Source organism: Carcharhinus amblyrhynchos, chromosome 8 (genome assembly GCF_965287045.1).
Source record: "Carcharhinus amblyrhynchos chromosome 8, sCarAmb.v2.hapA, whole genome shotgun sequence".
Lineage (NCBI taxonomy): Eukaryota > Metazoa > Chordata > Chondrichthyes > Carcharhiniformes > Carcharhinidae > Carcharhinus > Carcharhinus amblyrhynchos.
The window spans coordinates 29,702,462-29,716,410 of record NC_137331.1 but is presented as its reverse complement, the minus strand read 5'-3'; the positions used below and the strand labels follow the sequence as shown (position 1 = coordinate 29,716,410).

At 49.4% G+C, this 13,949-nt stretch overlaps 1 protein-coding gene across 1 annotated transcript in view; it reads right to left on the bottom strand.

Moving 5' to 3' along the window:
* The window catches only part of fer1l6 (fer-1 like family member 6), a 150,846-nt gene that overhangs the window by 99,166 nt on the left and 37,731 nt on the right, over positions 1 to 13,949 (bottom strand). The window contains exons 11-13 of the mRNA XM_080194811.1: positions 12,317 to 12,651; positions 9,673 to 9,781; positions 2,343 to 2,520 (exon numbers count right to left, since the gene is read on the bottom strand). Coding sequence (XP_080050937.1) covers positions 2,343 to 2,520; positions 9,673 to 9,781; positions 12,317 to 12,651 — 622 coding nt within the window. The remainder of the gene's footprint in view (positions 1 to 2,342; positions 2,521 to 9,672; positions 9,782 to 12,316; positions 12,652 to 13,949) is intronic.

Below are 13,949 nucleotides of genomic sequence, written 5' to 3'. Positions count from 1 at the left end.
GGTTGATGTGCCTCAATGTCATCTCCTGAAATTGTTTTAATTGCTTTCAGAAGTTAGAGATACGTTTCCCGGAATTCTTTTCCCCTGTCTTTGCCTCAGTTTTATATTTTTTTTGCCGGTTCCAAAAATTTTGAGTCATCGGGGCACAGAATTGGACAGGGAAGGTGGTGGCATGGTGATATTGTCACAGGATTGGGAATCCAGAAACCCAGGGTAATACTCTGGGGACCCGGATTCGAATCCCACCACAACAGATGGTGAAACTTGAATTCAGTGCATACCTGGAATTAAAAGTCTACTGGTGACCACAAAAACCATTGTCAATTACTGTTTAAAAAGAACCATTTGGTCCATTAATGTCTCTTTAGGGGACAAAATCCATCATCCTTACCTGATCTGGCCTGCATGTAACTCCAGAGCCACAGCAATGTGGTTGACTCTCAAATGCCCTCTGAAATAGAGGGGAGTTAGGGATGGGCAATAAATGCTGACCCAGCCAGCGACTTCCTCATCCCGTAAAATTAATTTTAAAAAAATGCGGCTATTCTACTCACTGAGTTCTTGCTGGTTCTTTGTATAACAAGACAGTCAGTCCCATTTCCCCACAATATCCCCCTAGCCTGGTAAGCATATTTGTCTTGACTGCCTAACCTATCCCATTTCCTTTCTGAAATCATTAATAATCCCTCCCTCTACTGCCCTCTCTGATGGGTTGGATTATTGGGGTTGTGACTCTTAGGGCTCAATTTTACCATTTTGATTCTAATCTGGGAGTGTTTTAGACCCGTGCTCAGGCACCCCCAAACGCACTCTGCCTGAAAAGAAGCAGCAACTCTGAATCGTGCTGTAGGAGCTTGTGGGCAGGGTTTAACACATCCAAAACACTGCAGCTCCAATCGGCGCCTCCAACTGCGCATGGTCAGTAAAAAAGAATAGAAAAGCAACTCCCTGCCACTGCGCTCCCAGGCGCGATAATGCCTCCCCCCAGCCCCCCATAGACATTGCCCCACCCACACAACATTACTGACCCCCTTATCCCCCTACCCCACCGCTTTCCAGACCGATTGCGGGACCCTTCCCCCTTTCCCCCCTATCGATCGTCACGCAGAGTAGCAGCAGATCTCCCCTGCCCCACCCTCTGCACCAGAGAGCCTCCTGACCTGCCTTCCTCCTTCCCCCCCACTAAAGAGCCATCTGACCCGCTTCTCCCCCTCCCCTCCACCAGAGAGCTACTCCCCTCACGCCTGACTTTACCAAGTTTTTGCATCCGAGAACGGGCGCAACTTGACGGTAAAATCGGGCCCTTAGTTAGAATGCGACTGGAAGTGATAGGCTTTACCTACTGGAGTTTTCCATCCATCATGTTCATAGGTTTGTATTGAGGTGCGTTAGTGTCAGAAGGGACCCTGTTACCCATTAATGGACATTAATGCTTTCAACAAGTCAGACAATCGGTCAACACTGCTGGTGTTTTCAAGGTACCCACTGTGACTACTATAACATCACAGGGATTAGATACTTCGTTAAAGGGCGATGAAATTTCCACGGCTTGCATCTGACTTTGGTGAAAGAAATTCAGGTACAATAACTGGACCGCACGCAAAAGGAACTGGAATGGTGGCACAGTGGTTAGCACAGCTGCCTCACAGTGCCAGGGACCCGGGTTCAATTCTTGGCTTGGGTCACTGACTGTGCAGAGTCTGCATGTTCTCCCCATGTCTGCATGGGTTTCCTCCCACACTCCGAAAGACATGCTGGTTAGGGTGCATTGGCCATGCTAAAATCTCCCTCAGTGTATCCAAAGAGGTGCTGGAGTGTAGAGACTGGGGGATTTTCACAATAATTTCATTGCAGTGTTAATGTAACCCCACTTGTGGCACTAATAAATAACTCAAGGCTTTTATTTTGGAAGCTAGCCCGAATAGAGGTCTCTCAGTTTAGCAGAGCTAGTCTCATATAATTTTTACTCTGTTGCCTACCACATGGAACATGGCACTTGGCACGTCATAATATTCAAGGCTCTGGGCCAAGTGCTGGTAACTGGGGTTGGGAGGGAGGTCAGGTGTTTCACACATGTCGGTGGGGACTCGATAGGCCAAAGTGCCTCTTCTGCACTGTATGATTCTATGAACTACTTAAGTACCAAGTGCTGAAATTGCATCTTCAGGCAGGAGTCTATAGTTTGCAAATCAGAAAGTGCGATACAGAATGGTGCAAATTAGTGTTTTATCACCAGACCCGATCATAAAATCAGCAACTTTCTCATCAGAGTGAACAATATCCCAGATTTTACAGGATTATTTTTTATGCTTTCCTAAATAGCAAAGAATATATTCATCCACCTGTTGCCGTCAGTTAGCAGTGGCTTCTCGGGAGTGGTGGTAGACTTGTCATATTCAGGTGTTTGATCCCGTCCACTGCCTTGCAACAGAGATACAGTTTCCCCCTCATTCACATCTGGAGGTCGCCTTTTGATTGAGGAGGTTGGAGAAATGCCATCTATAACATTTCCATAATTCCCTGTGAAAAATAATGGAACATATCACTTCCTGCCCTCGTTCTGACTGTTTGCTCCAATAGTTTATTGGTCTTTATCTGTTCCTTGAGTTTTAGCCATTCCTAGTGCTGCTGCCTCACAGCACCCGGGACCTGGGTTTGATTCTGGCCATGGGTCGCTGTCTGTGGGGAGTCTGCACATTCTCCTCGTGTCTGCGTGGGTTTGCTCCAGCTGCTCCAGTTTCCTTCCACAGTCCAGAGCTGTGCAGGTTAGGTGGATTAGCCATGCTAAATTGTCCCCTAGCATCCAAAGATGTGTAGGTTAGGTGGATTGGCCATGCTAAATTGTCCCTTAGCATCCAAAGATGCACAGGTTGGGTGGATTGGCCATGCTAAATTGTCCCTTAGCATCCAAAGATGCACAGGTTGGGTGGATTGGCCATGTTAAATTGTCCCTTAGCATCCAAAGATATGTAGCTTAAATGGATTGGCCATGGTGAATACAGGGTTACAGCAGTGTAAGACACTCTTTTGGAGAATCAGTGCAGACTTGATGGGCCAAATGGCCTCCTTCTGTACTGTAGGAATTCCATGATTCAATGGATTTTATGGTTTTACGGTAAAAGTCCTTGCTCCTGAAATACAGTAAGAAGTCTCACAACATCAGGTTAAAGTTCAACAAGATTATTTGGCAGCACAAGCTTTTGGAGCCTCAAGCTCCTTCATCAGGTGAGTGAGGACTTGAGTTCACAAACAGGGCATATAAAGACACAATGGGCATGATTTTACCATTGCGTCACACCCATTTTGTGGGCGCAAAAATGTGGTAAAGTCGGGTGTGAGGCTGTTAATGCGATCCGTGCCTGCGTCCACACAGATTGCCACTTTACCAAAACCCGGGAATGGTGGCGATCCGCTTCACGCATGAAACGGGCAATTTAAATGTATTGCAATTGAATTAATGAGCTGCCCACCCAATTTTATCAGCATTTCCCCCTTTACCGTCACTTTCACCCAATCTGGAATCACGCCAAAATGGACCTGCTGAATAAAAGTCTGAATTGGGCGCTCTAGCTGCTAAAGAGCGCATTCAGGGCTTCCAATGGCTCTCTGACTCAGATCAGTGATGGGGGGGGAAAACGAGGCGGCCAGATCATTCTCTGGTTGGGGGGGTGGGAGAGTGCTGGGGCAGGAGGGGGAGGCGGGTCAGATATACCTCTGGTGGGGTGGAAGGGAGGGCCGATCGTTGTCTGGTAGTGGGGGCGGGGGGAGGGCTCATCGCTGTCTGGTGGTGGGGGGGGTGCTGATTGTTGTCTGGTTGTTGGGGGGGGTGTTGATCGTTGTTTGGTAGAAGGAGGGAGGAGGCGTGTAAGATGTATTTCTGGTGGGGAGTGGTGTGGGAGACCCAATCGCTCACTGGTGGGGGGGGAAAGGAGGCAGATGGATCTCTGGTGGGGGGGTAGAGGGCAGTCAGTAGGTCTGCTGCCACTCTGCCGGTGATCGGTGGGTGGGGAGAAGAGGGCAGGGGTCGCAATTGGTCTGGATCACAGAGGTTGGGTGGATAAGGGGGACAGTGATGTGTGTGGGTAGTGGGGGGGTGGATAAGGGGGACAGTGATGTGTGTGGGTAGTGGGGGGGTGGATAAGGGGGACAGTGATGTCTGTGGGTAGTGGGGGGGGTGTGGATAAGGGGGACAGTGATGTCTGTGGGTAGTGGGGGGGTGTGGATAAGGGGGACAGTGATGTCTGTGGGTAGTGGGGGGGGTGTGGATAAGGGGGACAGTGATGTCTGTGGGTAGTGGGGGGGGTGTGGATAAGGGGGACAGTGATGTCTGTGGGTAGTGGGGGGGGTGTGGATAAGGGGGACAGTGATGTCTGTGGGTAGTGGGGGGGGTGTGGATAAGGGGGACAGTGATGTGTGTGGGTAGCGGGGGGGTGGATAAGGGGGACAGTGATGTCTGTGGGTAGTGGGGGGGGGTGTGGATAAGAGGGACAGTGATGTGTGTGGGTAGTGGGGGGGGTGTGGATAAGGGGGACAGTGATGTCTGTGGGTAGTGGGGGGGTGTGGATAAGGGGGACAGTGATGTGTGTGGGTAGTGGGGGGGGTGTGGATAAGGGGGACAGTGATGTCTGTGGGTAGCGGGGGGTGTGGATAAGGGGGACAGTGATGTCTGTGGGTAGTGGGGGGGGTGTGGATAAGGGGGACAGTGATGTGTGTGGGTAGTGGGGGAGGTGGATAAGGGGGACAGTGATGTGTGTGGGTAGTGGGGGGGTGTGGATAAGGGGGACAGTGATGTCTGTGGGTAGTGGTGGGGTGTGGATAAGGGGGACAGTGATGTCTGTGGGTAGCGGAGGGGTGGATAAGGGGGACAGTGATGTCTGTGGGTAGTGGTGGGGTGTGGATAAGGGGGACAGTGATGTGTGTGGGTAGTGGGGGGGTGTGGATAAGGGGGACAGTGATGTCTGTGGGTAGTGGGGGGGTGTGGATAAGGGGGACAGTGATGTGTGTGGGTAGTGGGGGGGTGTGGATAAGGGGGACAGTGATGTCTGTGGGTAGTGGGGGGGGTGTGGATAAGGGGGACAGTGATGTCTGTGGGTAGTGGGGGGGGTGTGGATAAGGGGGACAGTGATGTCTGTGGGTAGTGGGGGGGTGGATAAGGGGGACAGTGATGTCTGTGGGTAGTGGGGGGGGTGTGGATAAGGGGGACAGTGATGTCTGTGGGTAGTGGGGGGGGTGTGGATAAGGGGGACAGTGATGTCTGTGGGTAGTGGGGGGGTGGATAAGGGGGACAGTGATGTCTGTGGGTAGTGGGGGGGGTGTGGATAAGGGGGACAGTGATGTGTGTGGGTAGTGGGGGGGTGTGGATAAGGGGGACAGTGATGTCTGTGGGTAGTGGGGGGGTGGATAAGGGGGACAGTGATGTCTGTGGGTAGTGGGGGGGGTGTGGATAAGGGGGACAGTGATGTCTGTGGGTAGTGGGGGGGTGTGGATAAGGGGGACAGTGATGTCTGTGGGTAGTGGGGGGGGTGTGGATAAGGGGGACAGTGATGTCTGTGGGTAGTGGGGGGGGTGTGGATAAGGGGGACAGTGATGTGTGTGGGTAGTGGGGGGGGTGTGGATAAGGGGGACAGTGATGTCTGTGGGTAGTGGGGGGGGTGTGGATAAGGGGGACAGTGATGTGTGTGGGTAGTGGGGGGGGTGTGGATAAGGGGGACAGTGATGTCTGTGGGTAGTGGGGGGGGTGTGGATAAGGGGGACAGTGATGTGTGTGGGTAGTGGGGGGGTGGATAAGGGGGACAGTGATGTCTGTGGGTAGTGGGGGGGGTGTGGATAAGGGGGACAGTGATGTGTGTGGGTAGTGGGGGGGGTGGATAAGGGGGACAGTGATGTGTGTGGGTAGTGGGGGGGGTGGATAAGGGGGACAGTGATGTGTGTGGGTAGTGGGGGGCGTGGATAAGGGGGACAGTGATGTGTGTGGGTAGTGCGGGGGTGGATAAGGGGGACAGTGATGTGTGTGGGTAGTGCGGGGGTGGATAAGGGGGACAGTGATGTGTGTGGGTAGTGGGGGGGGTGTGGATATGGGGGACAGTGATGTGTGTGGGTAGTGGGGGGGGTGTGGATATGGGGGACAGTGATGTGTGTGGGTAGTGGGGGGGGTGTGGATATGGGGGACAGTGATGTGTGTGGGTAGTGGGGGGGTGTGGATAAGGGGGACAGTGATGTCTGTGGGTAGTGGGGGGATGGATAAGGGGGACAGTGATGTGTGTGGGTAGTGGGGGGGGAGTGGATAAGGGGGACAGTGATGTCTGTGGGTAGTGGGGGGGGTGTGGATAAGGGGGACAGTGATGTGTGTGGGTAGTGGGGGGGCGTGGATAAGGGGGACAGTGATGTGTGTGGGTAGTGGGGGGGTGGATAACGGGGACAGTGATGTGTCTGGGTAGTGGGGGGGTGGATAAGGGGGACAGTGATGTGTGTGGGTAGTGGGGGGGTGTGGATAAGGGGGACAGTGATGTCTGTGGGTAGTGGGGGGGGTGTGGATAAGGGGGACAGTGATGTCTGTGGGTAGTGGGGGAGGTGGATAAGGGGGACAGTGATGTGTGTGGGTAGTGGGGGGGTGTGGATAAGGGGGACAGTGATGTCTGTGGGTAGTGGGGGGGGTGTGGATAAGGGGGACAGTGATGTGTGTGGGTAGTGGGGGGGTGTGGATAAGGGGGACAGTGATGTGTGTGGGTAGTGGGGGGGTGTGGATAAGGGGGACAGTGATGTCTGTGGGTAGTGGGGGAGGTGGATAAGGGGGACAGTGATGTCTGTGGGTAGTGGGGGGGGTGTGGATAAGGGGGACAGTGATGTGTGTGGGTAGTGGGGGGGGTGGATAAGGGGGACAGTGATGTGTCTGGGTAGTGGGGGGGTGGATAAGGGGGACAGTGATGTGTGTGGGTAGTGGGGGGGGTGTGGATAAGGGGGACAGTGATGTGTGTGGGTAGTGGGGGGGTGTGGATAAGGGGGACAGTGATGTCTGTGGGTAGTGGGGGGGGTGTGGATAAGGGGGACCGTGATGTGTATGGGTAGTGGGGGGGGGTGGATAAGGGGGACAGTGATGTGTGTGGGTAGTGGGGGGGTGTGGATAAGGGGGACAGTGATGTCTGTGGGTAGTGGGGGGGGGTGTGGATAAGGGGGACAGTGATGTGTATGGGTAGTGGGGGGGGTGTGGATAAGGGGGACAGTGATGTGTGTGGGTAGCGGGGGGGTGTGGATAAGGGGGACAGTGATGTCTGTGGGTAGTGGGGGTGTGGATAAGGGGGACAGTGATGTCTGTGGGTAGCGGGCAGTTGGATAAGGGGGACAGTGATGTGTGTGGGTAGTGGGGGGGTGGATAAGGGGGACAGTGATGTGTGTGGGTAGCGGGGGGGTGGATAAGGGGGACAGTGATGTGTGTGGGTAGTGGGGGGGTGGATAAGGGGGACAGTGATGTGTGTGGGTAGTGGGGCGGTGTGGATAAGGGGGACAGTGATGTGTGTGGGTAGTGGGGGGGTGTGGATAAGGGGGACAGTGATGTGTGTGGGTAGTGGGGGGGTGTGGATAAGGGGGACAGTGATGTCTGTGGGTAGTGGGGGGGTGTGGATAAGGGGGACAGTGATGTCTGTGGGTAGTGGGGGGGTGTGGATAAGGGGGACAGTGATGTCTGTGGGTAGCGGGCAGTTGGATAAGGGGGACAGTGATGTCTGTGGGGGGCCATTGCTCCCGCTTTTTGTTCCTGGACCGCTTTCTCCGCTTTCTACAGCCCGGGAGCAATGTGACACGGGAACGCTTTTTCAAATATTTTTCTAAGTCTGCATGCACTGTTCAGAGCTCCGATCATTTTGGCTGCACTAAACCCCATCCACAGCAATAATGGGATTGGTGACTTTTTACTTCAGGCCGAGTTCGAATGGGGGCGCCTGAAAGCAGGTTTCTAAGTGGATCTGCGTTACGCCCAGAATGAAAATGGTAAAATCAGGCCCAATGTCTGTATATGCCCTGTTTGTGAACACAAGTCCTCACTCACCTGAGGAAGGAGCTTGAGTTTCCAAAAGCTGGTGCTGCCAAATAAACCTGTTGGGCTTTAACCTGGCGTTGTGAGATGTCTTACAGTGCTTACCCCCGTCCAGTGCTGGCATCACCTCATCCTGAAACATATACAGACTTCCTCATGGTACCTCCTTCTACAAGTGAGAAGATTAAAGGCTCTTCAAGTTTGTAAATTTATTCCAGATTTCACGGTCAATGGTGAACAAACTCTGTTTGCCATCCATCAGATTTACTATGGAGATTTTCTATGGAGTTTTTACTGGAACTTATGGCAAGTACAGGCAATGATGGTCCTATGCAAATGTAAATTCAGCAATGTAACTGCATTTCATTTGTTTCAATGTCAAGTCTCTCAGTGAGACACTGATCTTAGAGGGAAACTGTTGGAAAAGAGAGCAATCTAGCAGCAATTCCCTGTTTTCTGGGTCTAACTGGGGTGTCAGAAGTTCAATTTACTAGTAATTAACAGCGAGCACTGATCACCTCACCGTCATTATTACAATAAAGTCTGTGTCATTGAAGGAGCCATGGAAAAATAATTGATTCTACCAAGTTCCAAGGTGTGCTTGGAGAATAGATTTTTTAAATGATATGTGTTCATAGTCAGGCAGTGCTATATATTTCAATCATAAAATCATTTGCTGAAACCCCCTCGTTGAAATAAATGGATGGGTAATCACACAGGTATGGGAATGTAAAAATGCCAACCAATGTTGGTGAGACGTACAGAACCATGGAATCTCCACAGTGCAGAAGGAGGCCTTTCAGCCCATCAAATTTGCACCAACTCTCCAAAAGAGAATCTTACCCAGGCCCATCCCACCCTATCCCCATAACACACTTACTGTGGCTAATCCACCTAACCTACCTATCTTTGGAAACTAAGTGACAATGCTAGCATGGCCAGTCCACTTAGCCTGCATATCTTTGGATTATTAATGTACTAGTGTGATAATATCACATGTTTCAGGGGGATTGTTTCTCTGGCAGTGAAACCCACAGACGCCACCCTAACATTATCTACAGGTACAGATGGGTTTCACAATTCCTACTGCATTGGAGACAGCAGCACGGGTGGCACAGTGGTTAGCACTGCTGCCTCACAGCACCAGGGACCCAGGTTCAATTCCGGCCTTGGGTCGCTGTCTGAGCTTGCACTTTCTCCCCGTGTCTGTGTGGGTTTCTCCCGGGTGCTCCGGTTCCCTCCCACACTCCAAAGATGTGCGGGTTAGGTTGATTGGCTGTGCTGAATTGCCCCTAGTATCAAGGGAATTAGTAGGGTAAATGTTTGGGGTTACAGGAATAGGGCCTGGGCAGGATTGTTGTTGGTACTGACTCGATGGACTGAATGGTCTCCTTTTGTACTTTAGGGATTCTATGATTATGGTGATGTGAGCATTCACTGAATATTCTTCTTGTCTCTGTCCTTTCTTCCCTCTGGATGATAGGAAGTGATGAGTGAAGTATTAATGAACAGCTATTTCTGCTTATTTTAATAACATCTTATTTCAGAGGGGAGTTGGTCCTTCAGCCTGCACTTGCATCTTCACCATTTACTGATCCTGGGACAGTCAAACTATGAAAATGGAGTAGATTGTGACTCCTTACCTAAAGATATCTCAAAACTGATTGGCCTGTCACCAATCCTCCTGTCGATCATTGTCGCCTCAAAAATAGTACCAAACAGAAGGAAATCTTGCACCGTTTCTTCATCGGTCTGAAAAAAGCATTTGTTAGTCAGACAATGAGATTAACTAAAATCAGACACATTTCAGCATCTGTATTTCTTCCAATTTCTTTTTCAAATGGTTTCGTCTGGGTGCTCCGGTTTCCTCCCACAGTCCAAAGATGTGCAGGTTAGATTAATTGGACATGTTGAATTGTCCCTTAATGTCAGGGGGATTGGCGGGGTAAATACGTGGGGTTAAATGGATAGGACCCGGTTGGGATTGTTATTGGTGCAGGCTCGATGGGCCGAATGGCCTCCTTCTGCACTGTAGGAATTCTATGATTCTATGACTGAAGCACCCGAGATGAAGCAGAACTCACAGTTTTCTAAAATGCCTAATTCTGAAACTTTTAAAATGAGAATCATGTTGCTGTTCTTCCTTTACGAAATGGAATTGAAGTAAGCAAATTTGCATCGCTCTTTCCTAATTTCCTGCTGACGTGTATTGCAGAAAGATGAGGGGAGTGAATCAATAAAGGAAATGCATTTTCAAATTGTATGATGGCGCATTCATTCCTGAACGCAAGCTGCAGATTCACAGCTATGTGAAGCAAAACAGAAAATGCTGGAAAATCTCAGCAGATCTGACAGCAGCTGTGGGGAGAGAATAGATGCCAGCATTGGATTGTCCAGTGCCAGCCTCTCCACATCATGACTACCATCGACACTGCAAACTGTTAGCTCCAAGTGGAGAGGATCTCGAAGGAGATCGCGCGTATCAACACAGACATCAAATTTCTACAAAGATGCAAGAAAACAGACAAAATACCAAAAGGACTACAGATCACAAACCCACTCAGGTTGACCTATAACACAGTCTACACTGAGAGACTTTGCCATCGCACCTCTCTCACAGTCCCCAAACACCTCATACGCCAGCTCCACAGCAAATGCCACATCCTGGAAACCAAGATAGAGTCCATAGTCTCAATTTGTGCTCAGGGCACAGACCAACTGCGAAACTCTACCAAGCAGAAGTGACAACAGAACTATGCCATCTACATGCATGCCAAGAACAGGAAACTTAAGAAATTTGGCATCACCACCAGCAGCAGCCAAGCCTCCCCCGGTATCACAGTAGAAAACAGTACCACTGCAGGGAAGTCCATTGTCAACTTGTCGGACTATAGACTTCAACCAGATGAAATCAAAGTTCTCAGCCAAGGGCTCAATTTCTGCCCCACCACCAAAATAGACCCCATCAGTTTGCAGCAGACACAGAGGAATTCATCAGGCAAATGAGGCTGCAGGAGGCCAACCGCGAACACAATGAGACAGCCAATGAACTGGAACAGCCGACAGAGAGATCCGAGTGCAGCAACCGAAGAGGGAAGAGTCCAAATGGACTCCTCCGGAAGGCTGTTTCCCTCGATTTGACACGTATGCCCAAGCCATCAGGAGGTGCATCAACACCAGATTCATCAACTGTGCTCTCAAGACAACCCCGAACATCACCCAAGCACAACGCAATGCCATCCAATGCCAACCACAACATTGTCATCAAACTGTCATACTGACTGGACTTCTTACTGAGAGAGAATAGAGCCCATGTTTCAAGTCTGGATGGCACTTCATTAATTCTGACAAAGGATCATCCAGGCTCAAAATGTTGGCTCTATTCTCTCTCCGCAGATGCTGTCAGACCTGCTGAGACTCTCCAGCATTTTCTGTTTTTATTTCAGATTCCTGCATCCACAGTAATTTGCCTTTTGCCCATAACTGTATACGTTTGTTGCAGATTTTAAATCTCAATGAAGCTTGACATGTAGGGCGCTATTTCACAAGAATTCCAATCTACAAGCCTCACCCACTTTCTAATTCCGGGGCAGGCGAGGCAGTATAATTCCAGCAGTAGTATATATTTCACATTTTCAAATATTTTTCAAAACCTCTTTACAACACTTAAGATTAACTGCATAAACATTAATCACTTTTGCTTTACTGTGAAACTGAATATGACACTAATGTATGTCTGTAACTCCAGTAAGACTTAAACTATGAAATAACTACACTGCAGAGAAATAACATGAAACTATCAAAATTCATCTTTGTCTGATTCGAATTGAAGACTTGGTGATTTCAGTCAAACTTGAAAACAGTAATATATCAGTGAAAACGATTTATGTAAAAAGGCACAGCAGCACAGTGGTTAGCACTGCTGCCTCACAGCTCCAGGGCCCTGGGTTCAATTCCTTGCTTGGTTCACTGTCTGTGTGGAGTTTGCATGTTCTCCCAGTGTCTAGGTGGATTTCCTCTGGGTGCTCTGGTTTCCTCCCACCGTCCAAAGACGTGCTGGTTAGGCGCATTGGCCATGTTTAAATGCCCCTCAGTGTACCCAAACAGACGGCGGAGTGTGTCAACTAGGGGATTTTCACAATAACTTCATTGCAGTGTTAACGTAAGCCTACTTGTGACTAACAAATAAACTTTGCTTTATGACTGAGGTTAGAGCTATGTCCAACCCAACTTTTCATGCCCTGATTGCCAGATTAACATGAAAGAACTGATGATTATAAAACAAACCCAAGGCTCGATCGACTCCACTTCGACTTCAGTGGAGTTTGTCCTATCAGAAACATTGGTGCTTTTGGATTCCTCAGACGTGGGTGACATCTTCTGATCCTTTCCAGATTTGGACTCCTTAGGCACCATTTTCAGTTCCTTTGCTAGCTTGGAGAATTTGGAATCTGCTGCGGCCGCTGACAGAATCTCCACGGCGATTTCTATCAGGAGGCGGCCCCTGAAGGATACCCCTTCTCCCAAGCCCTCATTGAGTTCCTGATTATCGTCCATTAAAGTGTAATTGCGGGTTGAGCCATACAAATTGATCCACGCTGGTCCAAATGTCGGCAAAAATCCTTAACAAAACACAAAAAAGGTTTTTGTTTGATGTCATTATTTAATCTTCTGATTTTAAAATTTTATTTAATAATTTTAGTCTTTGTAGACATTTAATCTGCAGAGATTGACCCCATCTATTTGTCTCATAAACATAGTCTTCGTCCCTTCTCTCTCCAAATACATTTTCTCCTCTCTTGGATAAATTTAAACAATCAGTTTCAAAGGGAGAAATCTTACCATCTCATCACGTTGGTTGATTGGCATGATGAGCCAGTAAGATCCTGAGAGAGGCAAAATACCTGGGTCACACCCGATTTCTCACTCTAGTGATAACACCAGCCCTGAATTGCTGGCGAGATCAGCCTCGCGCCCGCGCGTGCTTTGAAGCCCTCTAGCAGTCAGCAGCCGGCTTTCCAGCCGAATAGACTCCATTCACTCACCCTTGTACTTTGCCTCATTTGTTCTCTAAGTAGCATAAAATAGCGCCTGAGAGCTCACCCAAAAAAATGGGCATGATTCTCTCCCATTTTCACACTCATTCGCACTTAGATTTTTTTGCTAAGATTGCCCCCAACAACTTTACCCAAAACTTAATTCTACAACTATATCATTCTTTAAGGAATCATTTGGGGTTTTCTCTTATCTCATATCTGACTAACTGTACCTTCTATTTGCTGGAGTTTTACTCCTTCATCACAACAAACAAATTGTTTAAATTAATTTGGTCACAAATATCCCAAAAGTATCAATCTCATATTCATGTCTGAGTGACACGGTGGCAGAGTGGTAAACACTGCTGCCTCACAGCTCCAGGGACCTGGGATCGATTCCCGCTTTGGGTCACTGTCTGTGTGGAGTCTGCACATTCTCCCCATGTCTGCGTGGGTTTCCTCAGGGTGCTCTGGTTTCCTCCCACAGTCCAAAAATGTGCCGGTTAGATTGATTGGCCACTTTAGATTGCCCCTTAGTGTCCAGGGAAGTGTAGATTGAAGGGATTAGCAGGGTAAATATGTGGAGTTACGGGGACAGGGCCTGGGTGGGATTATGGTCAGTGCAGCTCAATGGGCTGAATGGCCTTCTTCTGCACTGTAGGGTTTCTATGATTCTCTTATAAAGGAAACAAATCCATCTTCTAAACCATGCCCTGGATCTAAATCTCAGGAAATATAATCTGGTCCCATGCCTGATTTTTCAAATTCGAGTTCATCTTTGAACACCCATTACTCCCAAATCCTTCTCCTCTGAAAAGGGGTGGCTGGAAAAGGGTCAATTTTGCAAGCTGCAGTGCACTGTGGGTAGAATGAGGGAGCCGTGC